At 36.6% G+C, this 24,051-nt stretch overlaps 2 protein-coding genes across 5 annotated transcripts in view; both read left to right on the top strand.

The window, feature by feature from the left end:
* LOC105398536 overlaps positions 1–24,051 on the top strand; it is a 60,359-nt gene that overhangs the window by 21,211 nt on the left and 15,097 nt on the right. The window lies entirely within an intron of this gene.
* On the top strand, positions 8,627–13,428 carry LOC119691631 (uncharacterized protein K02A2.6). Of its 2 annotated transcripts, none has more exons than XM_048627004.1 (2): positions 8,627–10,141; positions 11,037–13,428. In XM_048627004.1, exons 1-2 carry the CDS (start codon positions 9,089–9,091, stop codon positions 11,049–11,051), a joined length of 1,068 nt encoding a protein of 355 aa, XP_048482961.1. In that variant the 5' UTR covers positions 8,627–9,088; the 3' UTR covers positions 11,052–13,428. The 2 variants fall into 2 exon arrangements, with proteins under 2 accessions (XP_048482961.1, XP_037965358.2); XM_038109430.2 differs by having other exon boundaries at positions 8,642–10,141.

Raw genomic sequence — 24,051 nt, 5'->3', positions numbered from 1 at the left:
ACCTGTACGTACGCATCATTGTGTAAACATATAAATAAACAGCTCTGCACTCTGATGAAAAGGTCCAGTGATGCGAACAAAATCACCAGACATCTATAAGTATATAAAACCCCGTGAAATGTCACTTAGACTTCGCTATCGCAACACTTTGTATCTGAATGTCGGCAGTTGTTGCCGACTGAAGATACACTCGAGCTATCGACACTTTATGCCTCCACATTTTGTATTTATTGCTGTTTACCAAACACGGACAAAGAGTGGAGTTATAAGATTGGTTTTCGTATCTGGTTATCTGTCGGTGCTTTGCCTGAAATTGATGGGATAATTTAAAAAACCACTACTTTTCGCGATCTCTTGATGATTACTCTCTTTTGATTAAGGGTGGCTTGCACCTAACATTTAAGCGCAATTAAATCAATTGCTATCTTGCTTTAACAGTATAATGTCAGAGCAAGAGAAAATAGATTTAATTTGGTTTTACTTTTTGGAGCAAGCCACCCTTAATCTATGAATATGAGTTCATACATTTAAAAGTAATGTGTAGGTATTACCTACCGTACATTTTATGAGTATATTAACTTCGGTAAAGTTGTTGAGAACATTAAATAGTGAGTACATGTCATAAGTGAGTATCTGATGAGTCAGCAATCATGGCCCACACCAGCTCATCCATCATACACGATGACTTCGCTACTTCGCGTAAAAGGTACTCACAGATCATCTTATCAACTACATTAAGTATGATCTTGTTTTCCTTATGAGATATACCTAGAGTGCCATACTACACTCACGAGCAATGAAAAGTTCCTCTTTCAATATCTCAAAATGACCACAAATGTTATTAAACATTTAATTTAAATTGAAGACAATATTTTATTAGGACTAGGCCTAAACCCTTCCCTCATTGGAAGGAGACCTGTGCCCCAGCAGTGGGGACGTGATGGGTTGTGATGATGATGACAATATTTACATTTTAGTTGGTAACATTCTGATGCGCTGTGTGAGTGTCGCGAGACAAACCCTAACAGTGCACTGGGCGTATGCAAATATGTGATACGTCAGTTATGTGGGCTCTTGAGAGTAGTTTTTAAAAATTGACGTTCATCAGAAAATTTTATATTTTTACTATGAAATATTTGACTTTGACTTTGACTTCTTTTCTTGCCCAGGCAGATTTTATTTTCAGACATCTTACTTAACTTATTCCACACTTAATATTTTTAGATACAATTATCTACTCAGTCAATTTTGACATAAAATTCGTTATTATCCGAACTGATCACGAACTGTTTATTCGTAAGATCAGTTAGGACGTCGTGATCGAGTGGTGCTCTGCGATTGCTTTGCATGTCCTGGTATCGATCGGTGCAGCGAAGCCTTGACACACTGCCTCGGAGCGGAAACGCCGCATATTAGAAAGTTTTGCTGCCATTACCATTATTTTATATACATTTTATATAAGTTTTTAAATATAATAAGTTTGTATTTGTCGGTAGCGATTCTGAAGGCGGAAATTAAACTTTTAAGATTGTTTAAAGTTTAAATAATTTAAAATATATAAAGGGTACATTAATATTGAATTTGTATTTATATTGTGTTGGTCATGTCGGTTAATTTTGTAAGTCTATCTCATTGCTCGCGAGTGTATTAGAATAAAAAAATAGTAGTACAAACTCATTATAAGAAGTCATTTGGGATTTCATAAAAAGTTTTTATTGTTAAGTTTTTATTAAGTAGTTGTGGTCGGCTTCGTTACGGTCGCTATGTTTACATACCTTGACAATATAATAATAATAATAATAAATTCATTTATTTCAGGTAATTTTTCATAATTACAAAAATAACCCATAGTTGTTGTTAGTAACAATAGCCCTTATACAGGATGTTGCAAAAAAGGTATACTAAGCCGAAACCTACGTGTGCAGCATTTTATATCTTAGCCCGGAAAATGCAATCTGTATGTAAAAATACGCGAAAAAATATATAATTTTCCATATAAACTTTGTTGGTCACGTGACTTTTTGCAATGGAGAATGATTTTTTTATCTCGAATTTTGACATTCCGATTTCATTTGCCGTGCTTAGATATAACATGCTGCACATAGGTTTCAGCTAAATATACCTTTTTGCAACATTCTGTATACTACAAACATAACAGCGCATAACATACAGACTACAGACAGAGTCAGGTTCAAGAGCTCTTGTTATTACGCGAGTGGTGTTCGGTAGATTGCGTTTGAAGATGATACTGTTGAGGAATCAATATGTTTCTTACTCTTGACACTGTACGTAAGTGGACCTTCCCACTTTGAGCACAAAGGCGAACACTCAGCAAAGAGACAAGATATGTCTTTCGAGGCTCTTGAAAAATTACGAAGAGAATCCGTAAAGCTCTAATTTTTTTCCACTTTGATACAAGACTGGAAATAATGTAAGTCCGTCAATAAAGTCGGATTTATATAACTACAAGTGAACCTTAACTAGTGTTGGAATAATGATATAAACTAGTACAACCTTATTGTGTGATTGTATTCTATTTAAGAAAAGCAATGTGCTCTATGTACAACTGACATCTTCCTCTTTATCGTCTTACCTGTCTAACGGTACATCCAAATAAAGACTTAAACTTGAAACTAATTCACAAACTTAAGTTACAAAAACAAAAGTACTTATAACAGAAACCAAAATCATTTCAAAATAAAATCAGTCTCCATAAAATAGTGGCCCTTAATAAAACATTCAAATAACAACAAAACAGTAACACAACAATAGGGGCTTTTACCCTATAAAAATATAAGTAGGTACAACAACAGGAGCATTTACCCTATAAAACACATAAGTACCTATCAACTTATAAATCAAAGTACTTACATAATAACTATGATACCTACTTAGATCAAACCTAATATTTGAACAAAGTAATTATGTTTCTCTCTAGTTACTGGCTTTGTCATGAAATCAGCTGGCATATCATTCGTTGGCATAAAACACAAGTTTATAATATTTCTAGCTATTACATCTCTGATAAAGTGATGCCTTACATCGATATGTTTGGTCCTAGCATGAAACATCATGTTTTTACATAACTTTTGAGCTGATTGACTGTCATTATGGATCAATATCTTAGAAAATTTTCCTAACAATTCATATAGCAAAGTACGGATAAATAATGCCTCTTTGCATGAATCTGATATTGCCATATATTCAGCTTCGGTACTGGAGAGGGCAACTGTTCGTTGTTTACGGCTCTCCCATGAAATAACAGAGTTACCTAATTTAAATACGTACCCTGTATATGACCTACGGTCAATCTCGCAGCTGGCCCAATCTGCATCAACGTAACCTTTTACATCTAGGCCGCTCTTTGTGAACTTTAGTTTAAAGTTTAACGTACCTTTAAGATATCGTAGCACACGCTTTGCCGCTTTCCAGTGAGACAAATTGTAACAGTCGTTGAATTTGCTCAAGACACTGACGGCATGCGTTATATCAGGCCTCGTACAAACTGAGAGATACATCAAGCACCCTACCAAATTTCTATACTCTAAATTAGCATCAGAAATCGTAGCTTTTTCAAGCTTATGTTTGGTCTCCATAGGTGTTACCGCTGGCTTGCAGTCTTGCATGCCAAATCGCTCAAGGATCTTCTCTATGTACATTGTTTGATCTAAAAATATACCTTCACTATTTTTAGTAACTCTCATACCAAGAAATTGATGAACTTCACCCAAATCCTTCATTTCGAATTCGTTCATTAGCTGCTGCTTGATTTTTATTTTCTGTTTCGAATTTGGCACAGTAAATAACAGTATATCATCGACATACAGAGCTAAAATCATCAATTCATCATCATTCTTTTGAAAAAAGACACAAGGTTCGGATGATAGTCTGCAGAACTTCAGTTTGTTCAGTAATATATCTGTGATTTTTTCATACCACGACCTTGAGGCTTGTTTCAAACCGTATATGGCCTTATTGAGCTTGTAAACCTTACCTTCACTGCCCTTCACCTGGAATCCTTCAGGCTGTTCCATATACACATTTTCCTTGAGATCTCCATTTAGAAATGCAGTTTTAACGTCTAGATGGTTAATGTCCATTTCAAATTCAGCTGCTACAGCAAATAATGATCTCAGAGTGGAATGCCTGATTACAGGTGAAAATGTTTCATCATAATCAAGGCCATATTTTTGTGTGTAGCCTTTCGCAACAAGGCGAGCTTTATATCTTAATAGTTTCCCATCTAATCCATACTTCTTCTTAAAGACCCATTTACAGCGCACAGGCTTCTGACCTTCAATAGGTTCAGCAAGATTCCAGCATTTATTATCTAAAAAGGACTGATACTCATCTTGCATCGCTGTAAGCCAGTGTTTGGCTTCTGGCCCGTTCAGTGCTTCAGACACCGTCATCGGCTCGTCGCAACCATGGCTCAGCATCACCGTATGAGCTGACTCGAGCGGTTCATCCTGAGTACTCACGCAAAAGTTGGAGTCCACGGAATCCAGCGTAGAGTCTCCTGGTACATAGGTGGGATCAGAACCTGACGTTTCATCGTCTGACAATGACAACTCAGAACTTGATTTATTTATTTATTTATTTAAACACTTTATTGTATGTATACACAAATTACACAGTTTAAAGTAAAAGTTAACAAGTACAAGAAAGAACAATACAAGTATATATATACAAAGGCGGACTTATCGCCTAAACGCGATTTCTTCCAGTCAACCTTTATGGTGTGGAAATAAAAGTAAGCCTATAACTCTTAAAATTAAATAAAACTACTGTATACATAGAGACAATCAAGTGTAACCTAATCCAAATTTAAATAAACATATCTAACTATAACCTAACATATAAAGTTCTAAGCTAAAAATAAATAAATATAAATAACTATTATGTACCTACATATATTAACTATCATGTTCTTGATGCCCTTGACACCACGCTTCGCCTCTCTGTAGGGACAACCTGCTGACTTGGAGAAGGACCTGCACTAGCAGCGGAACCATCAGATGGCATCCTTTCCTCGCTGCTATTTGCTGAACAGTCCAACTCCACCATGTAGAACATGTCACCATCATTACTAACTTTCTTGAAAAACTTATTTTCGAAGAATGTGACATTTCTAGCTTTTATGCACTTACTTGGATTACAAGGATCTAGCAGTCTGTAGCCCTTACTGTCCTCACAGTAACCGACGAATATGTACTCTTTGCATTTGGAATCTAGTTTTGTTCGATTCTCGGTAAGAGCATACACTACACAACCAAAAGTACGTAAATGGCTTAGATTTACCTTTTGATTGGTCCATCTCTGTTCAGGGGTAGCTCCAGGCACAGCACGGCTTGGCCTTCTGTTTTTTAAATATACAGCCGTATTAACAGCCTCTGCCCATACCCTCTGGTCTAGTCCAGCGTCCTGTAGCATACATCTGGCCTTCTCGACGATCGTGCGGTTTGCCCGCTCTGCCACTCCATTTTGCTGCGGCGAGTGCGGGATAGTAGTTTGATGTCGGATGCCATGCTTCTTGAGGAATTCCCGGAACTGAGAACTAACATACTCACCTCCATTGTCGCTACGAAGCTCCTTGATTTTCTTGTTTGTTTGATTCTCCACCATTGCCTTGAAATATTTGAAGTTTTCGAAAACTTCACTTTTATTTCTTAGAAAATAAACAAACGTCTTTCTACTGTAATCATCGATAAACGTCAATACATACTTAGCACCACTGAAAGATTGCACAGGCATCGGACCACACAGATCCGAATGTACAAGCCCTAACACATCTGTGGCTCTGCTCTTTGATGCATTCGGAAACGGCAAATGACTCTGTTTACCTTTGACACAAGCAACACATGCTTCAAATTTACCTACGTCATAATCAACACCATCACACATACCATTTTTCAGAAGACGCATGCTTCTGGCATTCAGATGACCCAACCGGCGATGCCAAGTATCCTGGGTAGTTTTGTTCCCAGATTTAGCCGCCATGGATAACTCCTTCTCCTCAGGAACAGCAGACTCACTGCTTAAATCTGATTCAATCTGTGGACAAACAAAACAGTTGCCCTGCTCCCTACCTGATGTTCCTTCATTCAACTGATACATACCATTTACATGACTGGCTGTGGCAATAACCTCACCATCATCATATATTTTACAACTTTTATCATCAAAAATAACCCTATAACCCTTTTTAGTTATAGCACTGACAGATAACAAGTTGGCTGTCAGTTTAGGTACATACAGAACATCGCTGATAGTCTTTACTTTTTCCAATTGAATCTTAACATTACCCTGTCCGGCTGTAAAGATCTGCTCACCATTGGCAACGCATACTGCAACAGGTTTGCTTTCACGGAAATCAGTCATCATTGATTTGTTTCCACACATATGACTCGTCGCCCCGGAGTCCAGGTACCATCGATCACGCCGCATCTCCGCTGACAGTGCATTCAACATCAGCGCTCCATTCGCCCCCTTTGCTTGACAGCTAGTAGATTTGTTGTCGTTGCTCGGAGTGCTTGACTTCTTTGGGCAGTTCTTGATACTGTGTCCTGGTTTCTTGCAGCGATAGCATTTGAAATTCTTCTTTGCTACAAGTGCTGTGGCCGATTCATCTTTACCTGCTCTTCTTTGGCATTCTTGTTGTAATTTCGCTTTGACAACTTGGCTCGAAAGCTTGATATCCGAGTTCTCAAGTGCCATTATCAGTGGGTCGTAGTCAGGTGGCAACCCACTAAGCAATATTACCGCCAGGAAATCGTCGTCTAGAGGTGCTCCTATGTCTGTAAGTTGCTGTGAGACATCACTCACCCTGCCTATGTAGTCTTCCATGCTTTGACATTGATCGTACTTTGTCGCGAAGATTATCCTCAAAAGACTTAACCTTTTGCACAATCCTTTGTCTTCAAAAGCTTTCTGTAAGTTGTTCCAAGCTTCGTAAGCTGTGCTCGGGTTTCTTACGTATGTGAATATTGACGGCTGCACCGACAAACATATCTTCGCGAGAGCCTTTTGTACACGCTTTTCGTCTGAACAACTCTCACTTTCGCAGCAATCCCAAAGATCTTCGTGTATAAGTAACATTTTCATTTGAAATTTCCAATTAGTATAATTATCCATACCTCGTAGTTTTTCTAGAGGAAAAGCAGTCGCCGCTGTGTTCGCCATACTCATGACAGTTCACTATTTTACGATAATTAGTTTAAATATTATCAAAATAATATGCTCAGTGTTTTATTTAAGTTCTGGGCCCATAACCTATTGGGTAGGCGTAAGTGAAAACAGCTAGATTACTTTTTGTAATCTAGCTGTTTTCACTTACGCCTACCCAATAACTAGATTTACTATAACCTATACACCTCCGATAGTCAACACTAAAAAACGCATCACTTTTGAACGGCTAAGCCGATTTCGATAAAATATGGCTTAAAACACTTGAGGTAACCATACATATGTTTCCAAAGGCACAAATCGAAAATCGGTTGGAAGCTACGCTACCACATACAAATACACACACAGATATGCTATACTAATCACACCCCTCTTTTTTAGCGGGGTTTAATGAGAAACTGGGCCATATTTGAAAAGAGCGAAATGAAGACGTGTCCTACGACCAAGAGGGTACACCCAAGTCCGCGTTGTTCTATGGATCGAGGGCATGGGCCAATGTCATAGTATTCTCCAAGGGTTTCATGGGTACACATTGCAACACGTTTACCTGCGAAACACTTTCAGGCACTGAATTCAGTCTGCTAGAACCGTGAGTCCTGATAACAGTTACGTGCTAAAAATGTCTTAAAATATAATAACATATTACTTTATAGTGGAAAATATCTATGCTGTGTTATCATGGATATTATTATAAATATATTGTGTATTTCATTGTGGCTGTGAACTGAACACATGGTAAAGTATGGTGTGTCTGTATGAATATGCTAATAATTGAAAATTTTGTAGATATTCATAGTTCTGGTTTTTATTTGAAGTGTTATTTAGTTATTATTACACTTGTTACAGAAAATTATGCATGCTACAACATGGCTACGCCGTAGCAATTTCGTAGAAAAATCGTAGCAAAGTGTACCATTGCCATAATTTAATTCAATTGAGACATTGTGGCTATTATTGTGTATTTGTCACATATTACGTATGTCAGTGGCAACCTAGTCCTCTTATTTGGGAGGCCATGTGTTCAAGTCCCGGCACTTATTGAATTGAATTCTACTGAATTGAATGAAATGCACAACGATTGAGTCAAGTATTACTAGCGTGTGTAACACACACACACGCTGGTAATACAACCCCAGAGAGCATAGAATTTGTATATATTAATCTGGCAACGAAACCACCACTGATGAATTCCCATCGTGCACCGTGTACATAATTAAATTTTATTCACCTTGTCCCAACCCTATGTGCATGCAGAGGGCAAGTGGACAATTTAATTATCCAGTCAGTTCGCGTTTTAAATTGAAACGGACAATAACTGAAATTTCGCGCGCCGCCGCACAGTGGATCGAATGTATGGGAGACGTTGGACATAGAGGTTTTAAAAATAAAAGTAATTTTATGAAAAACAAAAATGCATTCGTATTCTACTATGTAGATAGATAGATAGTGTGGCAACACAAAATTATAATATAGTGAGTTTTTCGACTGGCAACACTCTCTTCCGTTTGCCGGCTATTGTGTGTCAGTGTTTGCTCTGTTGATTAACCAAATAAAAATGCAAGATTAATTAATTCCGCATTATTATTCATAAATTCAGTGTCCATAATAGTTTAATACAACATCAGGGAAAATAATCAAGGTAACCAAATCCAGTTACTACAGTGGCGACGAGACTTTGAACCAACAGCGTGTGGCAAACAGCGCAAGCAAGTTGTCCGACATATTGAATTTTTGCCGGTAGCTGTCTGCCGTGGTAGTGCAGTGCTGCCAACTTAACAATTTTGAATATTCTGATGACATCTGCTCTGCTCTGTGATATGACACTGACAGCTGACAGCTGACAATACATTCACTCATTAATTAATTGTATGGATGTAAACAACAAAAATAAAGTTTTATTTTGATGGAAGAGCTAAAAGACAAAGTAAAAAGTGGAAAGACCTCTTGGATACAGTCGGAGAGTAAGCAAAATTTGATAATCCTAGCCCAGGAGTTGGGGTTAGTGTCTGAAAGTGAACCTATAAGTTTAGAAGACTTGCGTAAATTGTTACGTACGCACATCAAGACTGTGAATCAGCCTGAGGAGGAGGCGCCGCCTCTTTCACATAGTAAAAGAACGATGAATTTACCGTCCAGTCTAGATAATTTCAGTGGAGGAAACTGGATGAGCTACTGTGAACAACTAAATTGTTACATGTTATTGCACGACATATCTGAAGAAAAGAAAGTACCGTTGCTGCTCACGAAATTGAGCATTAATGTCTATGAAAATCTATCCGGGCTTTGCTCCCCACTTTCTCCTATCAAACTTACATATAAAGAACTTTGTGATAAGTTGGACAATTTTTATCACCCAAAAACAAATGTGGCTATGTACCGGGCGAAATTTAAAGATAGGAAGCAGGAAGAAACAGAGTCCATTAAAGATTATATAATGGCATTGAGAAAAATGACAAGGGACTGTGCTTTTACAGATATGAATGAACAACTGAAAGAAAGATTGCTAAATGGAGTCCATAATGAAACAATAAGATATGAGCTATTGAAAATAGCAGATAAATCACTGGATGAATTGATAACAACAGCGGAGACTGCAGAAATGGCTTACAGATTAGCACACAAGGAAAATCCCAAATCAGTGGAAATGTTTGCAGTAAGGACGCAAAATAAACCTTACTATAAAAAATCTACAGGAAATAATCAAGATTCAAGCGGTTCTAAGTGTTTTTGTTGTGGCAAAATAGGTCACATGCGTTCAGAGTGTTCATTGAGATACAAATTCTGTAGTGAATGTGGACAAAAAGGTCATATTTTCAGGGTTTGTTCCAGGAAAAATACAAACATTAAAACTGTTATAGTTGAAAATGAAACTGACAAACAGGAAGAAGTTCATGATACGAGTTTTGATATTGAAAATGATAAATTCCAAGTATTAAGTATGCGGACCCGGGATAAGGTACCATCTCATTATATAAAAGTAAAAGTAAATGGTGTTCTGCTTGATTTTGAAGTTGATACGGGTTCTGATATTACAACAATAAATATCAGTGATAAAAATAAATATTTTCCTAGTTTAAAACTAGAAGAATCTGGATTTACTATGGTCAATTACAACCAGTCAACTTCAAAACCGATCGGTGTTATAGGTAACCTGAATGTTATTTATGACAAAGTCTCTTGTAATAATTTGTGTTTGGTGGTGGTTCCAGATGGTCCACCTAGGATTCTGGGAAAAGATTGGCTATCTTATCTTAAACTTTGGCCCTTAAATTTAACTCAAAATGTTAACATATGTCTAGTAGATGTAGACAAATACATTGAACAAATAAAAAATGATTTTCCCATTGTATTTGAACCTGGATGGGGTGATTTCAAAAAGTCTTCAATTTCATTAAAACTGAAACCAAATGCTAATCCAAAATTTTTGCCAGCGAGAAGTGTTCCTTTTTCATTAAAATCTAAAGTAGATGATGAAATTAAACGCTTATTAGATAATGGTCGTATAGCACCAATTGAATTTAGTGAATGGGGAACACCTGTAGTACCAGTTCTGAAGAGTGACGGGTCAGTAAGATTGTGTGGTGACTACAAGGTCACACTGAACCCATTTTTAGAGATTGATCACTTCCCACTTCCAACTATTAATCAAATTTTAGCAAACTTTGAAAACAATGAGTGCTTTTGTGAATTAGACTTAAAAGAAGCGTATTTACAGGCACCTTTAGATGAACAGTCACAAAAATTAACGACAATAGTCACAGAGAAAGGGATTTATAAGTATTTGTACTTGCCGTACGGAGTCAGTACAGGCCCGGGGTCTTTTCAACGGTTAATAGTACAATTGCTTTCAGGACTGGAAGGAGTGATGGTCTATATCGATAACATCTATATAGCGGGGAAAACTTTAGAAGAAACCAACCAGAGACTAAGATTAGTATTGGAACGAATTGCAGAAGTGGAATTAAAACTAAAAATTAATAAGTGTAAGTTTTTTACACAGCATTTGGAGGTGTTTGGTTATCATGTGTCAAAAGAAGGTATTCAAGTTATTAAGGACAATATAGAACCTTTATTGAAATCACCCAAACCTGATAGTTTAAAAATGTTACGTTCATTCTTGGGAAAAATTAACTATTATAATAGATTCTTGAAAAACATGGCAGTAATTTTAAAACCATTGTATGACTGTCTTAAAAATGATCATTTTAGTTGGAATGCTGAATGTGATATAGCTTTTGTAAAAATTAAGGAACAATTAGCTAATACAACAACACTGGCTCATTATAGTAATGACTTACCGGTCATATTAAGTTGTGATGCATCGGATTGTGGGGTGGCCGCTGTATTATCAGTGAGGAGCAGTGATGGAATAGTTAAACCTGTGGCTTTTGCCAGTAAAAAATTAAATGATACACAGATGAAGTATCCTACAATAGAAAAGGAAGCATTGGCTATTATCTTTGGGGTGACAAAATTTTATGAGTACTTGTTTGCAAGGACTTTTGAATTGGAAACTGATAACTCAGCATTGGTGAGAATTTTTGGCCCCAAAAAGGGTATACCAAAAATGGCTTGCAAACGATTACAACATTGGGCTATATTTTTGTCAGGGTTTAACTATTGCATCCGGCATATTAATTCGAAAAATAATCCAGCAGATTATTTATCGAGGTACCCAGTGAATGATAAAAGTAATTATAAGCATCCATTGTTAGACTGTAGTGAATTAAGTGTCATAAATTATATGTCCTTATCCAATTTTGAAAGTGTTAATTGGAAAGATATTGCAAAAGAAACTTCTAAATGTGTTTTGCTGTCGACTATTATGAGATATTGTATAGATGGTTGGCCAGATAAAAGTAAATTAAGTAAAGATCTGAAACCATTTTTTGACAGAAAAAATGAACTTACTATTGACCAAGGTTGCTTATTATGGGGATTTAGAGTGGTTATTCCTGAAGCTTTACAAAATTTAATCATGAATGAGTTACATTCAAGTCATTTCGGAATAAATAGAATGAAGCAAATAGCTCGTTCCTATTTTTGGTGGCCAACTGTGGATAAAGACATAAGCAATATTACATCTTCATGTTTAATGTGTTTAGAGAATCGCAATGCACCTGAAAAAGCGCCTCTGTCTACTTGGCCATGTTCTGAGTCTGTGTGGGAAAGATTACATGCAGATTTTCTTGGTCCTATTTATGGAAAAATGTTTCTTGTAATAGTCGACAGCTATTCAAAGTGGCCTGAAGTTTTTCTCATGTCAAATATTACAGCAGGTAAAACCATCTCAATTTTCAAAGATGTATATACAAGATTTGGTTATCCACTCCATTTGGTGGTAGATAATGGCCCAACCTGGACAAGCAATGAATTTAAAGAATTTTGTAACATAACAGGGGTAAAGATGAGCTTTACACCTCCCTATCATCCGGCCACAAATGGAGCGGCTGAACGATTCGTACAAACATTTAAAAACCATGTAAAAAAAATTGTGGATAGCGGACATAATTTAGAATATGCCACTAACTTGTTTCTGTTCGACTATCGAACTAGTGTTAATAGAACCACTGGTGTTAGCCCTGCAAAATTGTTATTTGGGCGTGAGCTTAGGTCAAGGTTTTCCCTTCTAAGGCCACAGCCAATTAGTACACGTTTGCAAATGCATAATGAAAAACTTAAACAGTATTATCAGGGAAGTAGATCTGTGTTATTTAATGTGGGGGAGAAGGTTATGATTAGAGATTATAGAAATAAGGCAAAGAAATGGATTCTTGGTCAAGTACAGGAGTGTCTAACACCAGGAGTAACTTATATGGTTGAAGCACAGGGTAGAGTTGTCAAACGACATGTTAACCAAATGTTAAAGTGTTCAGTGACCATTTAAGTACTGTAATCTATAAAAATATACTAATTATTTTTAATAACCTATTGTGTGTACCTACTGCATATGTTAGTATAGTAGAGTCATGAATTACATGTTAATCCCAACATGTCATAGTCCTACTTGTACTTTGCTAGTATAGTTACTGTGTTAGTTTATAAGTATACTTACTGTACCTACCTAAATAATATATTATTATGTACTTGTACTTTTGTTATTTCGGGGCGGGGAAGAGTGTGGCAACACAAAATTATAATATAGTGAGTTTTTCGACTGGCAACACTCTCTTCCGTTTGCCGGCTTTTGTGTGTCAGTGTTTGCTCTGTTGATTAACCAAATAAAAATGCAAGATTAATTAATTCCGCATTATTATTCATAAATTCAGTGTCCATAATAGTTTAATACAACATCAGGGAAAATAATCAAGGTAACCAAATCCAGTTACTACAGATAGAGTACTCTTTATTTGTACACCAAGAAATGATTAACAATTTTACATAGACACTTAACTAGGGTACAAAAGGCGGTCTTATCGCTTATAGCGATCTCTTCCAGACAACCTTTGGATGGATGGACTAGAGATATAAAAGGGGTACAGTGTACTTACTCACGGAATATAGTATAATTTAAGTTATTATTATCTAACTACACACTAAATATAAGCAAAAAATAAATAAAAATATACACACAAGTACATACGCCTACTACATGTATTACAATACACAATTATATACAATATAATACATATATAAATATATACAAACACATATATACATATACATACATACATACATCATATACATACACATACATATTATGTAATGCCTTCCTGACTTGTTTTTTATAACTATTCTTCTTCATAACTAACATATTACTTATATTGGGAATTATTTGTGAAAATGAGTTTTTTTGTATGAAAATGACTGTACCGAGCTCTCTCCCTGCCGATTCCGGCCTTGTTTCAAGTTGCAGTCCCAAATATCATAATAGTCGTAAATGGAGCTACATTTAGTATGAAGACACATAGTGCGCCAAACGTGAGCTTTTTGATATAATGAGTTTTTTTAGGTTATTTAATAGTCTAGCTAGCTTATGAAGGCTTAGTCATGAAGGCATTAAATAGTAGAAGACGAATATTTTTTTGTTTTTCATAATATTACTTTTTTTAAAACCTCTATGTCCAACGCCTCCCATACATTCGATCCACTGTGCGCCGCCGCCGCCGCAGCCGCCGCCACCGCCGTCCGCTCATGCAGAGTTGCATTAGTATTGTGCTGGCTGGGTGATGCCGAGGCGAGTTATGTATGCGCGGTATTAGGCGGTTTTACACTGGGTGCAGGATAGAAGGTATAAGGCCTTACCACAAAAACTTAGACAGTATTTAACAGGTGTTTAGCGCTGTCAAACGCCTACAAAATCTGTCAAATATCGTTTTAAACACATGTTAAACAGTGTTTATAGTTTTTTGTGGTAGCACAGATATTGTTTAAATTTTAAGCTCATAACGTAATAGCTTTTAAGCTCGTCTTAAAATATAGAAAAACGCGGAGATATTCTGGTTCTAGTCTACCTAATTATTGCTATATACTTCATACTTGCTTTATACTCGCTTTTTAAGTAAAAGTGACCCTTAGTGTAGTTTCGAAAATAGTATCGAATCCTGTGATCGCACCTCAAAATGTAAAATTTAGCGTAACCTCAACGACTCTCTGGTGAAGTCCTCGTCACGTAAAATTTGAAATTCGAATGCTTCATGTATTCGTTAGCATTCGTAATTGATGATTAATGCGACCACTCGATGATATCTCGAGTGTAGATTAAACTGCTACGCCCATCGATCATACGTAAACTATGGAACCTTTATTTGAATTGAAGTTTATTTTTAATCATAATTATTTTGATTTAAAAGATATTTTAAGGGTGGCTGTGTAAATAAAGTTAATCAAAATAAAATTGTTTGTCTCTTGCTCATAGATTTAATTTTGATTATTTTTGTTGTGCAAGTCACCCTAAAAATAATAAAATTGTTTACTTCTTATGACAAGACAAAAAATGCCCCATAATATGTATGTATGCATATTATTATGTCCATATTATATCTCAGCCAAACTCGGATTGAGTTAATCATTAAGAAACCCTCCATAACTAACTCTAGCCGGAAGTTATATAAGTGGATTAGTAAACGGATTATGGCACTACGCCGCCGCCTCACGTTACATAGACCCTGGTGTCATGTCGGCCCTTTGTAACGACTAACGACTAACGACGTAACGGCGTAACGACGTTGCGAGACACTACTGGTTTGCACTGAAAGACCTCCTGCAGGTTGACTGGTTGAAAATGCTTTTCGCATTAAGTCCACCTGATTGTACATAATTACTTCTGTATATTGTGCCATAAAATAATAATAATAATAAAGAGTTAGTATTGAGATCACATTATGTATGTGCCATCCCACGTAGGTAATTTACCGATTTAGAAAAAAGAAGGAGCTTCTCACTCTGACGACCGAATGGCGTAGACGACCGAATGGCGTAGTGGTTAGTGACCCTGACTACTGAGCCGATGGTCCCGGGTTCGATTCCCGGCTGGGGCAGATATTTGTTTAAACACAGATATTTGTTCTCGGGTCTTGGATGTACCCGTAAAATGGCAATAGGCCCGCCCCCTATTACATTGGGACTAACATAACACTCTGGCGAAAAGTGGGTGCAGCAATGCACCTCTGCCTACCCCGCAAGGGAGTACATGGAGTACATGGAGAGAGGTGGTAAACCGTTGAACAGAGTGGACGTGTGTCAGTTGCTGAGCTAAATTGTTTGTAATTATTTTTGCTAAATTCGTGATTGGTGCAAGGTGAAAACTGTGATTCCTGCTTCCTCTTGCGGTCTGCTTACACAAGACTCCTCCCACTGGGCGGGGCTGAGGTGAGACAGCTATATTTGCAGTGTTCAGACTCTGATTGAACAGCCCTTGTGGAAAAACATAGAAAAAGAATCCTGCTATTATCTTGGACTCGAACCAGCACCTCCTCGGTAAGCGACCGGCTTCTGGACCGCTACACCACAAGTTCAGTAGCGCGCCGTGCGAAAATAGCGATCATTATCTAAACCAGTCATTCGATCGATCTAGTTTAGGCGCATACCAACAGAGGGCGTTAGCTGACATGGAGTGTAATAAATGCAAAAATAAAATAAAGATTGAGGAACAACTGAAATGCAATGGTTGTTCAATTTATTTGCATTACTTATGTGCGGGATTAGATATCACCGCTTTCAAAAAAATACTTCCAATGAACAAGCCTAAATGGAAATGTGAAAGCTGCAAAGGAGTGAAGATCGGTAGCCCTATTATTATAAATAGAACTATAGAAGAACCTGGGGAAATGTCATCGATAATAAACATAGACACGGAGAGTCTAATAAATCTTATCAACAAGAGATTTGATGCATTAAAAAGCTCCATAGATGTTGTTAACGTAAAGTTGACCCACCTGACTGAGACAGTGAGTACCTTCGATGAAAGAATTTCCATGATGGAGTCTCGTATCAATTCTGTAACGGATACCTCAACCAAACTTGCAGCAGAGAATGAGTCGCTTCATAACACGATCGAATATCTAAAGGCAGAATTAAATGATCGAGACCAGCAACACTTGGAAAACGATATAGAGATCTCTGGCATACCGGAATTAAAATCGGAAAGTGTGGGGCACATTGTCCAACTGGTAACAAGCAAGATTGGAGTACAAATTGAGGAGGGAGATATTGTGAACTGTTGGCGTGCTGGGCCTGTTCGACCCGGCGGGCTGGTGGAAGGCGCGAGTGGCGACGGCGCTGGTGGACCGGCACCGCGCCCGCGCCCCATCGCGGTGCGGCTGGTACGAAGGGCGCTCAAGGACAAGATAGTGTCTGAAGCGCGCGTACGTCGTGGAGCCACTACTGCGGACTGCGGCCTGCCTGGACCTCCTCGCCGCTTCTACATCAATGAACGGCTCTCGAGAACAAACAGATTCCTGTTCAATAAGACTCGAGAGGAGGCTAACCGCCATGGATGGAAGTTCGTCTGGACGAAGGAAGGTCGAGTCCTTGTAAGACGTGAGCAAGGTAAGGCCAGCCATCGTATCAGGTCTGAAGCCGATCTCCGAAGTGTTTTTGGGCCAGACAAAGTTGGCACAAAGGGACCTGAAACTAAATGACATAAACACGTTTAATCTAGTGGCTGTTTTTAACTGGAATTGTTCTGCATTCGTTTCTGTTTCTAGCATGTATCTGACTTTACTTATGATGTTTTACTATACCTATAATAATTTTGTGTACCCCGTTGATCTAAGTCATATGATTATAAAAAGCACCGCACATTTTGGGCTTCTCAAGCATCCTTTTGTAAATTGTTCAAATGTTGTAAAGGTAGGTAATGTTAACATTCAACAGAAGTAATAAAAATAAATGTTTGCGAATAGGATTGCTAAATGTGCGATCTCTAAACACTGGACAAGATGATCTATATGTTACAGTTACTAACCTCAAATTGGATATCCTAGCATTAAATGAAACATGGGTAAAGGATGGTGGGGAAATAACTGCTCCAAAGATACCGGGGTACACTCTTAAACTTAAGGGTAGGTCTGCAACTATCACAGGGGGTGGAGTAGGGTATTACGTGCGTAAAGGGTTACGGGTAAAGGTAATGGAGCACCCTAGTTCTGCATTGGAGCAGCTCTGGCTAGAGCTGTCTATAGCTGGAATCCATATAGCCATCGGCACAGCTTATAGGCCTGAAGATGTTAACAGAGGAGAGGCAATAGACGCTTTAACCGAATCGGTGACTGCGTTTTCATATTGTAACCACACATTTTTGCTTACTGACTTCAACACTGATCTAATGAAACCCGAGTCATATGACGCAAAAAGAATAGAAAGTTTTCTCTACCAGTTGGGATTAAGTCAACTAGTGCGTGAACCCACAAGAATTACTGATACGAGTAGAACGCTGTTAGATTTAGTTATTACAGATGCTCCAAATAAAGTAAAAAATATTAACGTCTTGCACAACAGCCAAATAAGCGATCATGCTCTAGTTTGGTTAGACTTTGACGTGAAGAAGCCTCAGCCAGTCTCTAAATATATTATATATCGGCCTCTTAAACAAATGGATAGAGAACAGTTCAAGAAAGACCTCCTTAGTTTACCGTGGTTGAGTATTTTGGACTTGTTAACTGTGGATTCTATGGTTTATCTTTTTAATGATTTTATCACTTTTCTCTTTGACACTCATGCCCCGGTACGGAAAATAAAAATAAAAGACAAGCCGAAGCCTTGGATCACGAATATGGTACGGTTTATGATGACATTACGTGATGAAGCCCTTGCTAAAGCGCATAAAAGTAAGAAAGAAACAGATTTAAATTACTACAAAGATCTTAAAAATTTAGTTGTATCGACAATAAGAAATGAAAAAATTGCGTATTTTAAACATTTTGTAAATAATAATAAAAATTATCCTAGTTTAATGTGGAGGCACTTTAAGGAGACGTCTCCTTTTAATGTTCAAGGAAATGATAGCATACCGTCTGAAATAAATGATCCCCAAAAAATTAATAAACACTTCCTAAATGTGCCTGGAAACAGCAGTATTAACCAGAACCTACTGAATTACTATTATAACTCAATGTTTACCAATAGCTTCTTTACCTTAGTGCCAGTAACCGAGAGCGAGGTCGGAAAAATTATATCCAGTATCAAAACTAGTGCTAAGGGACATGACGGCATCAGTATTGAAATGTTAGAGCATACACTAAGTTGTACACTGCCGGTAATCACGGCAATAGTAAACAAATCAATAATGACCCAAACATATCCAGAAAGTTTCAAAACGGCTTTAGTGAGACCTATTCCTAAATCATCTAATATAAAAGACTATAAAGATTTGAGACCTATAAGTGTTTTGCCGGTATTGTCAAAGGTTATTGAAAGGGTCGTTCAAAAACAAGTGCTAAAATATCTAGCTAACGAAAAAATTATCCCAAAAATACAGTCTGGGTTTCGTCGTGGGCATGGAACCGAAACGGCATTATTGAAAGTAACAGACGACTTAATTACCGCGTCGAATGAAAAACAGCCAAGTATATTGGTTCTCCTTGACTTTTCACGAGCCTTTGACTGCATAAATGTAGAGCTATTGGTGGCTAAACTTAAATTTTATGGGTTCTCGAGCAACACCTGCAAATGGTTTCAATCCTTCCTGTGTGGCCGCCAGCAGTATGTCTCTACAGTCAATAATAACGGGGATATTCTAACATCCAGTTTGTCCGAGGTAAATAGAGGCACCCCACAAGGTTCTATTTTGAGTCCAATGCTGTTTACACTTTATACTGCTGACATGCCAAATAATCTTAAATATTGCCAGTGTCACCTCTACGCCGATGATACCCAAATATATTGTAATATTAATCTGGCAGACGTTTCATTAGGTGTTTCTAAAATAAATGAAGACTTAAATACAGTATTTGAATGGGCAAAAAACAACTGTTTAGTTCTCAATCCGCAAAAGTCAAAATGCATTGTCGTAGGTACCAAAAATCAAATACAAATGGTTCTAATCAGGAATCCCATTATTAAAATAGATAATAAAACAGTTCCATTCATAAAGGAGTCCAAGAACCTAGGAGTTATTTTTGATGGGGAACTTTGTATAAATGAAGGGACATATCCCGATGAACTAAAAGTTTCAATTATAATACCATTATTTAAGAAAACAGACAAGGAAAATATGAACTACTATAGGCCCATAGCATTGATACCTATATTATCGAAAATTTTTGAAAAGGTGATCTACCAACGATTGAATTCATACATGGAGAAATATGAAATGTTCTCACCAATGCAAATGGGATTTAGAAAAAACAAATCAATAAATAAGGCAATATATGAATTTTTAATGACTGTACTAAATAGCATGGATAAACGTATACCTGTAGCAGCCCTTTACATGGACCTAACAAAGGCTTTTGACTATGTGAATCACGACATTTTACTGAATAAACTAGATAAATACGGAGTGCGAGGAACAGCACAAAATCTAATTAAATCATATCTGACAAATAGAACACAAAAGACCCAAATCAATCGTATATGCACAAAATCTAAAACTGAAACAGCTTACTTCTCAGATAGTAAAGAGAATAGATTAGGCGTCCCACAAGGTAGCGTATTAGGGCCATTACTATTTATCATCTACATCAATGACCTACCTCAAGTTACAGAACACCCAATGGTTCTATTCGCTGATGACAGCACAGTACTATTTAAAGATGATAAAGAATCAAATTATGAAAATAACATAAATAATACTCTTACAGACATAATTCATTGGCTTAATAACAATAAACTATTAATTAATCTGGGCAAAACTAAAATAATGACATTTAAACAACGGATAAATAATAAAACTATTGACATAAAATACAATGATAATAAAATTGAAGAAACAGAAGTGACAAAATTTTTGGGGCTTTATATTGACAGGAACATTACTTGGCAAGCACAAACTGACCACATTTGCTCAAAATTAAACACGTTTTCGTACGCCCTACATAATTTAAGTAAAGTTGTAAATGAGGGAACAGTAGTTACTGCCTATAAAGGGTATGTAGACTCCATTCTCCGTTATGGAATTATATTCTGGGGTAATGCGACCAACAAAGATTCTGTTTTCAAATCCCAAAAAAGGTGTATTCGCGCAATAGGAAAAATTACAAGCACAGAATCCTGTAAACAATTGTTTAAAAAATACAAAATTCTTACATTTCCCTCTTTGTATATATTAGAAATGGCTATATTTGTGAAATTAAATTTTAATAGTTTCGGTCACTTTAGAAGCCTGCGTTACGGTAGCAAGGTGAGTGCTCCTCGCCATGTTACAGCCTTATATAGGAAAAATATTTTTGGAATGGCTCCCACTATTTTCAACAAGCTACCTAAAGCCATAAGAGATGCACAGGACATCCAACTGTTTAAGACTAAACTTAAAAACTATTTACTGGACAAAATATACTATAGCGTTAACGAATACCTATCCGATACACAATGAGTAAATCGAAATTATAATAATGGACCTAATTATGATTATTTTTGAAATCATTATATGTAATTAATTATTTGTTTCTGCATGACTGCATGATAGATATAATGAAGTACTTACTATACTTATAATATTTGTATGCCATGTTGGCTGATTTACGGTGAAACAATATTTTTGTAATTTTACACCTTACTTCTGACCTGTGAATCACAAATAAATGACTTTGAACTTTGAACTTTGAACTTTGAACTAAAATTTGAGTCACATATCTTGGACAAAGTTAGATGTGCCTTTTTTAAGCTGAAAGTACTTTATGGTCTAAGAGATTACCTAGCAGAAGATGTCAGAAAAGTCTTAGTTGAACTTCTGATTCTATCACCTTTTGATTATTGTAGTGCAGTATATGGCCCTCGTATAACACAAAAAATAGCAGGTTCTATTCAACGAGTGCAGAACGCGTGTGCCCGATTCTGCTATAAAATACCGAAGCGCGCACACGTCACTCCGTATCTGAATGAAAATAAATTGCTAAAGATGGAAGCTAGAAGAGAGCTACATTTCGCCTGTCTTGTCCATAAAGTAATGAGGAACCAGATGCCAGAGTATTTGTTTGACAAATTTAGTTTTAGAAGTGATGCGCATTATGTTAACACCAGATCAAAACATAATAATTTAATGTTTGTACCAGGATGTAAGTTGGAAAATTCTCGTAGATGCTTTAAGTGTAAAAGTGCCAAAATATGGAACAATTTGCCACCGCCATTACGAAACAATATTGTATCAATACAATCTTTTAAGAAAAAATACAAATTACTCTTGCTTATGATCCAAAAAGACACCGAAAATATTAGAAGATAATGCATGTATTAATAGTAGAATTGCGTTGTGTGTACATTATTGGATTTAGAATTAGTATGTACCTACCAGTTACTTAGATGAAACTACCTACCACCTATGAAAAATAAAGTAAAAATAAGGATATAGTGTAATTATAATATGTAATATGCTCGGCTATGTTTGACACAAATTAATGTTAAGTAGTTAATATTGTTTTCTTTTTTTTTACTTGTAATTTTAAATTGTGGCATGGGCGTGGCTGAAAATCAGCGCTATTCTTATATTTATAATATTTGAGTAGCCTTATGCTGAGTCCACGTCCATTTTCGAGTTTATATTTTTTTTGTTCTTTTAACTATGTACCTATGTGACTATTGTTATTGTTTAAAAAAGTCAATAGATTTTTAGCATGTTAGTATTAAGATTAACTCGAAATAAACTTTCTTTTATCTTTTATCTTTATCTTTATCTACATTAGTACTTTTTGCGTGTTTTTTTTTTTGTTTTTTTAAGGAGTTTCTCAATTCCTATGTAGGTATATGTATTTTGTATTCAAGCAGAAGTTAACTCTAGCGGTCTCAAACGTTTTACACGAACACCCTTTTGATCTGGCAATTCACCTTTTCGTTTTCTTTTGAACTACCAGCTATATTCTATTCTATTCTGTAAGTCGGTATTACTTTCTGCATTCGGTTCACTGTACAAACCATTGTATGTACTTATACTGTTAAGGTACCTATACCTTCTCTATTCCTAAACGCTAGCTGGTTTTTACAACCCTTGAGGCTTGTACGACAGGTAGCGGTTGGCAGACGTCCATTTAGGCGTTTCCTTCCTCCGACTAGGGTTGCTAGGGTCTTTAGCCAGTGCAGCGATCGCAGGATTCGATTCTATTTTCGAATCTACACAAACATATGGAAAAAACAAATGTCACTTTTGGAACTGACAAATTTGCCTTACATTTTGACAGTGACGGTTGATGATACTGTTATTTTTCCATATGTCGTTTGTGTAAATTCGAAAATAGTATCGAATCCTGTGATCGCTGCACAGTTGTCGATGTTTTAGTCAACGTATTGTTAGACGGTTCTCACACTACTCTCTACATGTTCTGATTTGCGGCAATCGATTGCACAAAAATGCTATTGCGATACCCTATAGTGTAAGTACCTTACCCATATCAACATTAGACTATAAACGGTCACGCAAGAACATAGATTAATTTCATTGGGTTCAGTGAATCTTAATTGTAATAAATATAGGCTATATGAGCTATATAGGTACTGCCAAAAACACAGGGAAACACTCTGTTTGATAACGTTCTTTCACACCCAAATGCCCAGACAACAAAACAGTCAAAATAGGATTAGAGGTAGCATTTAACTAGGTACATATTTGTATAACTATGCATACCGACTCTATATGCAGAAACTTTTAAGGTAGGTAGTTAGGTCGTATTTCAATATAAAAATTATAACTTTACTGTATTGCTATTATATCTTATCCTGAATCAAGTAGGAAGCTATAATAATGATATACGGAGTGTGGTCCGCACCCTCTATTGCCGAGAGTGGGTCAACGCGGTTATAGGTCATTCAGCAAAGGAAATCCCTGTTTTAATCCTTAATAGAAAAATTATGATGTTGTACGTTTACTGCTCGTCCGACCTAGCTTTGGCATAGATGGAGCGATTTATCCGTTTATCAAAATCATTCTAGGTTTAGCTCGCGGATAAAACTCAGAATAAACATTGTATGGAAGCATAAAACATAATATCAATAGTAAAATGTAATTTACCTTTGTCAGTGTGTATAGTCAGCAATGATTAATGAGCCCGAAGCATTACAGTTAACAAATAATTTCATGGTCTATTTACCTATCAAACGTGAACAAGCAGATGATTACTTAGTTGACCTGCTTTATTGATATAATGAAAGCGCTGGGTCAGCCATACTGGCATCGGTTGTTATTGTTTAGTAAACTCTGCAGTTATTACTTTGTTATAAACATAATGAATATATGAATAAAGGAGTAGTGGTGGCGTAACGGGTAAGCTCTCGGAT

The sequence above is a fragment of the Plutella xylostella genome, chromosome 17 (genome assembly GCF_932276165.1).
Source record: "Plutella xylostella chromosome 17, ilPluXylo3.1, whole genome shotgun sequence".
NCBI lineage: Eukaryota > Metazoa > Arthropoda > Insecta > Lepidoptera > Plutellidae > Plutella > Plutella xylostella.
This window is presented reverse-complemented; position numbering and strand designations above follow the sequence as displayed.

What these genes read in the sequence shown, in the direction of transcription:
- LOC119691631 (XM_038109430.2), top strand. Translation starts at nt 11,051, where the DNA reads ATGGTCTATATCGATAACATCTATATAGCGGGGAAAACTTTAGAAGAA.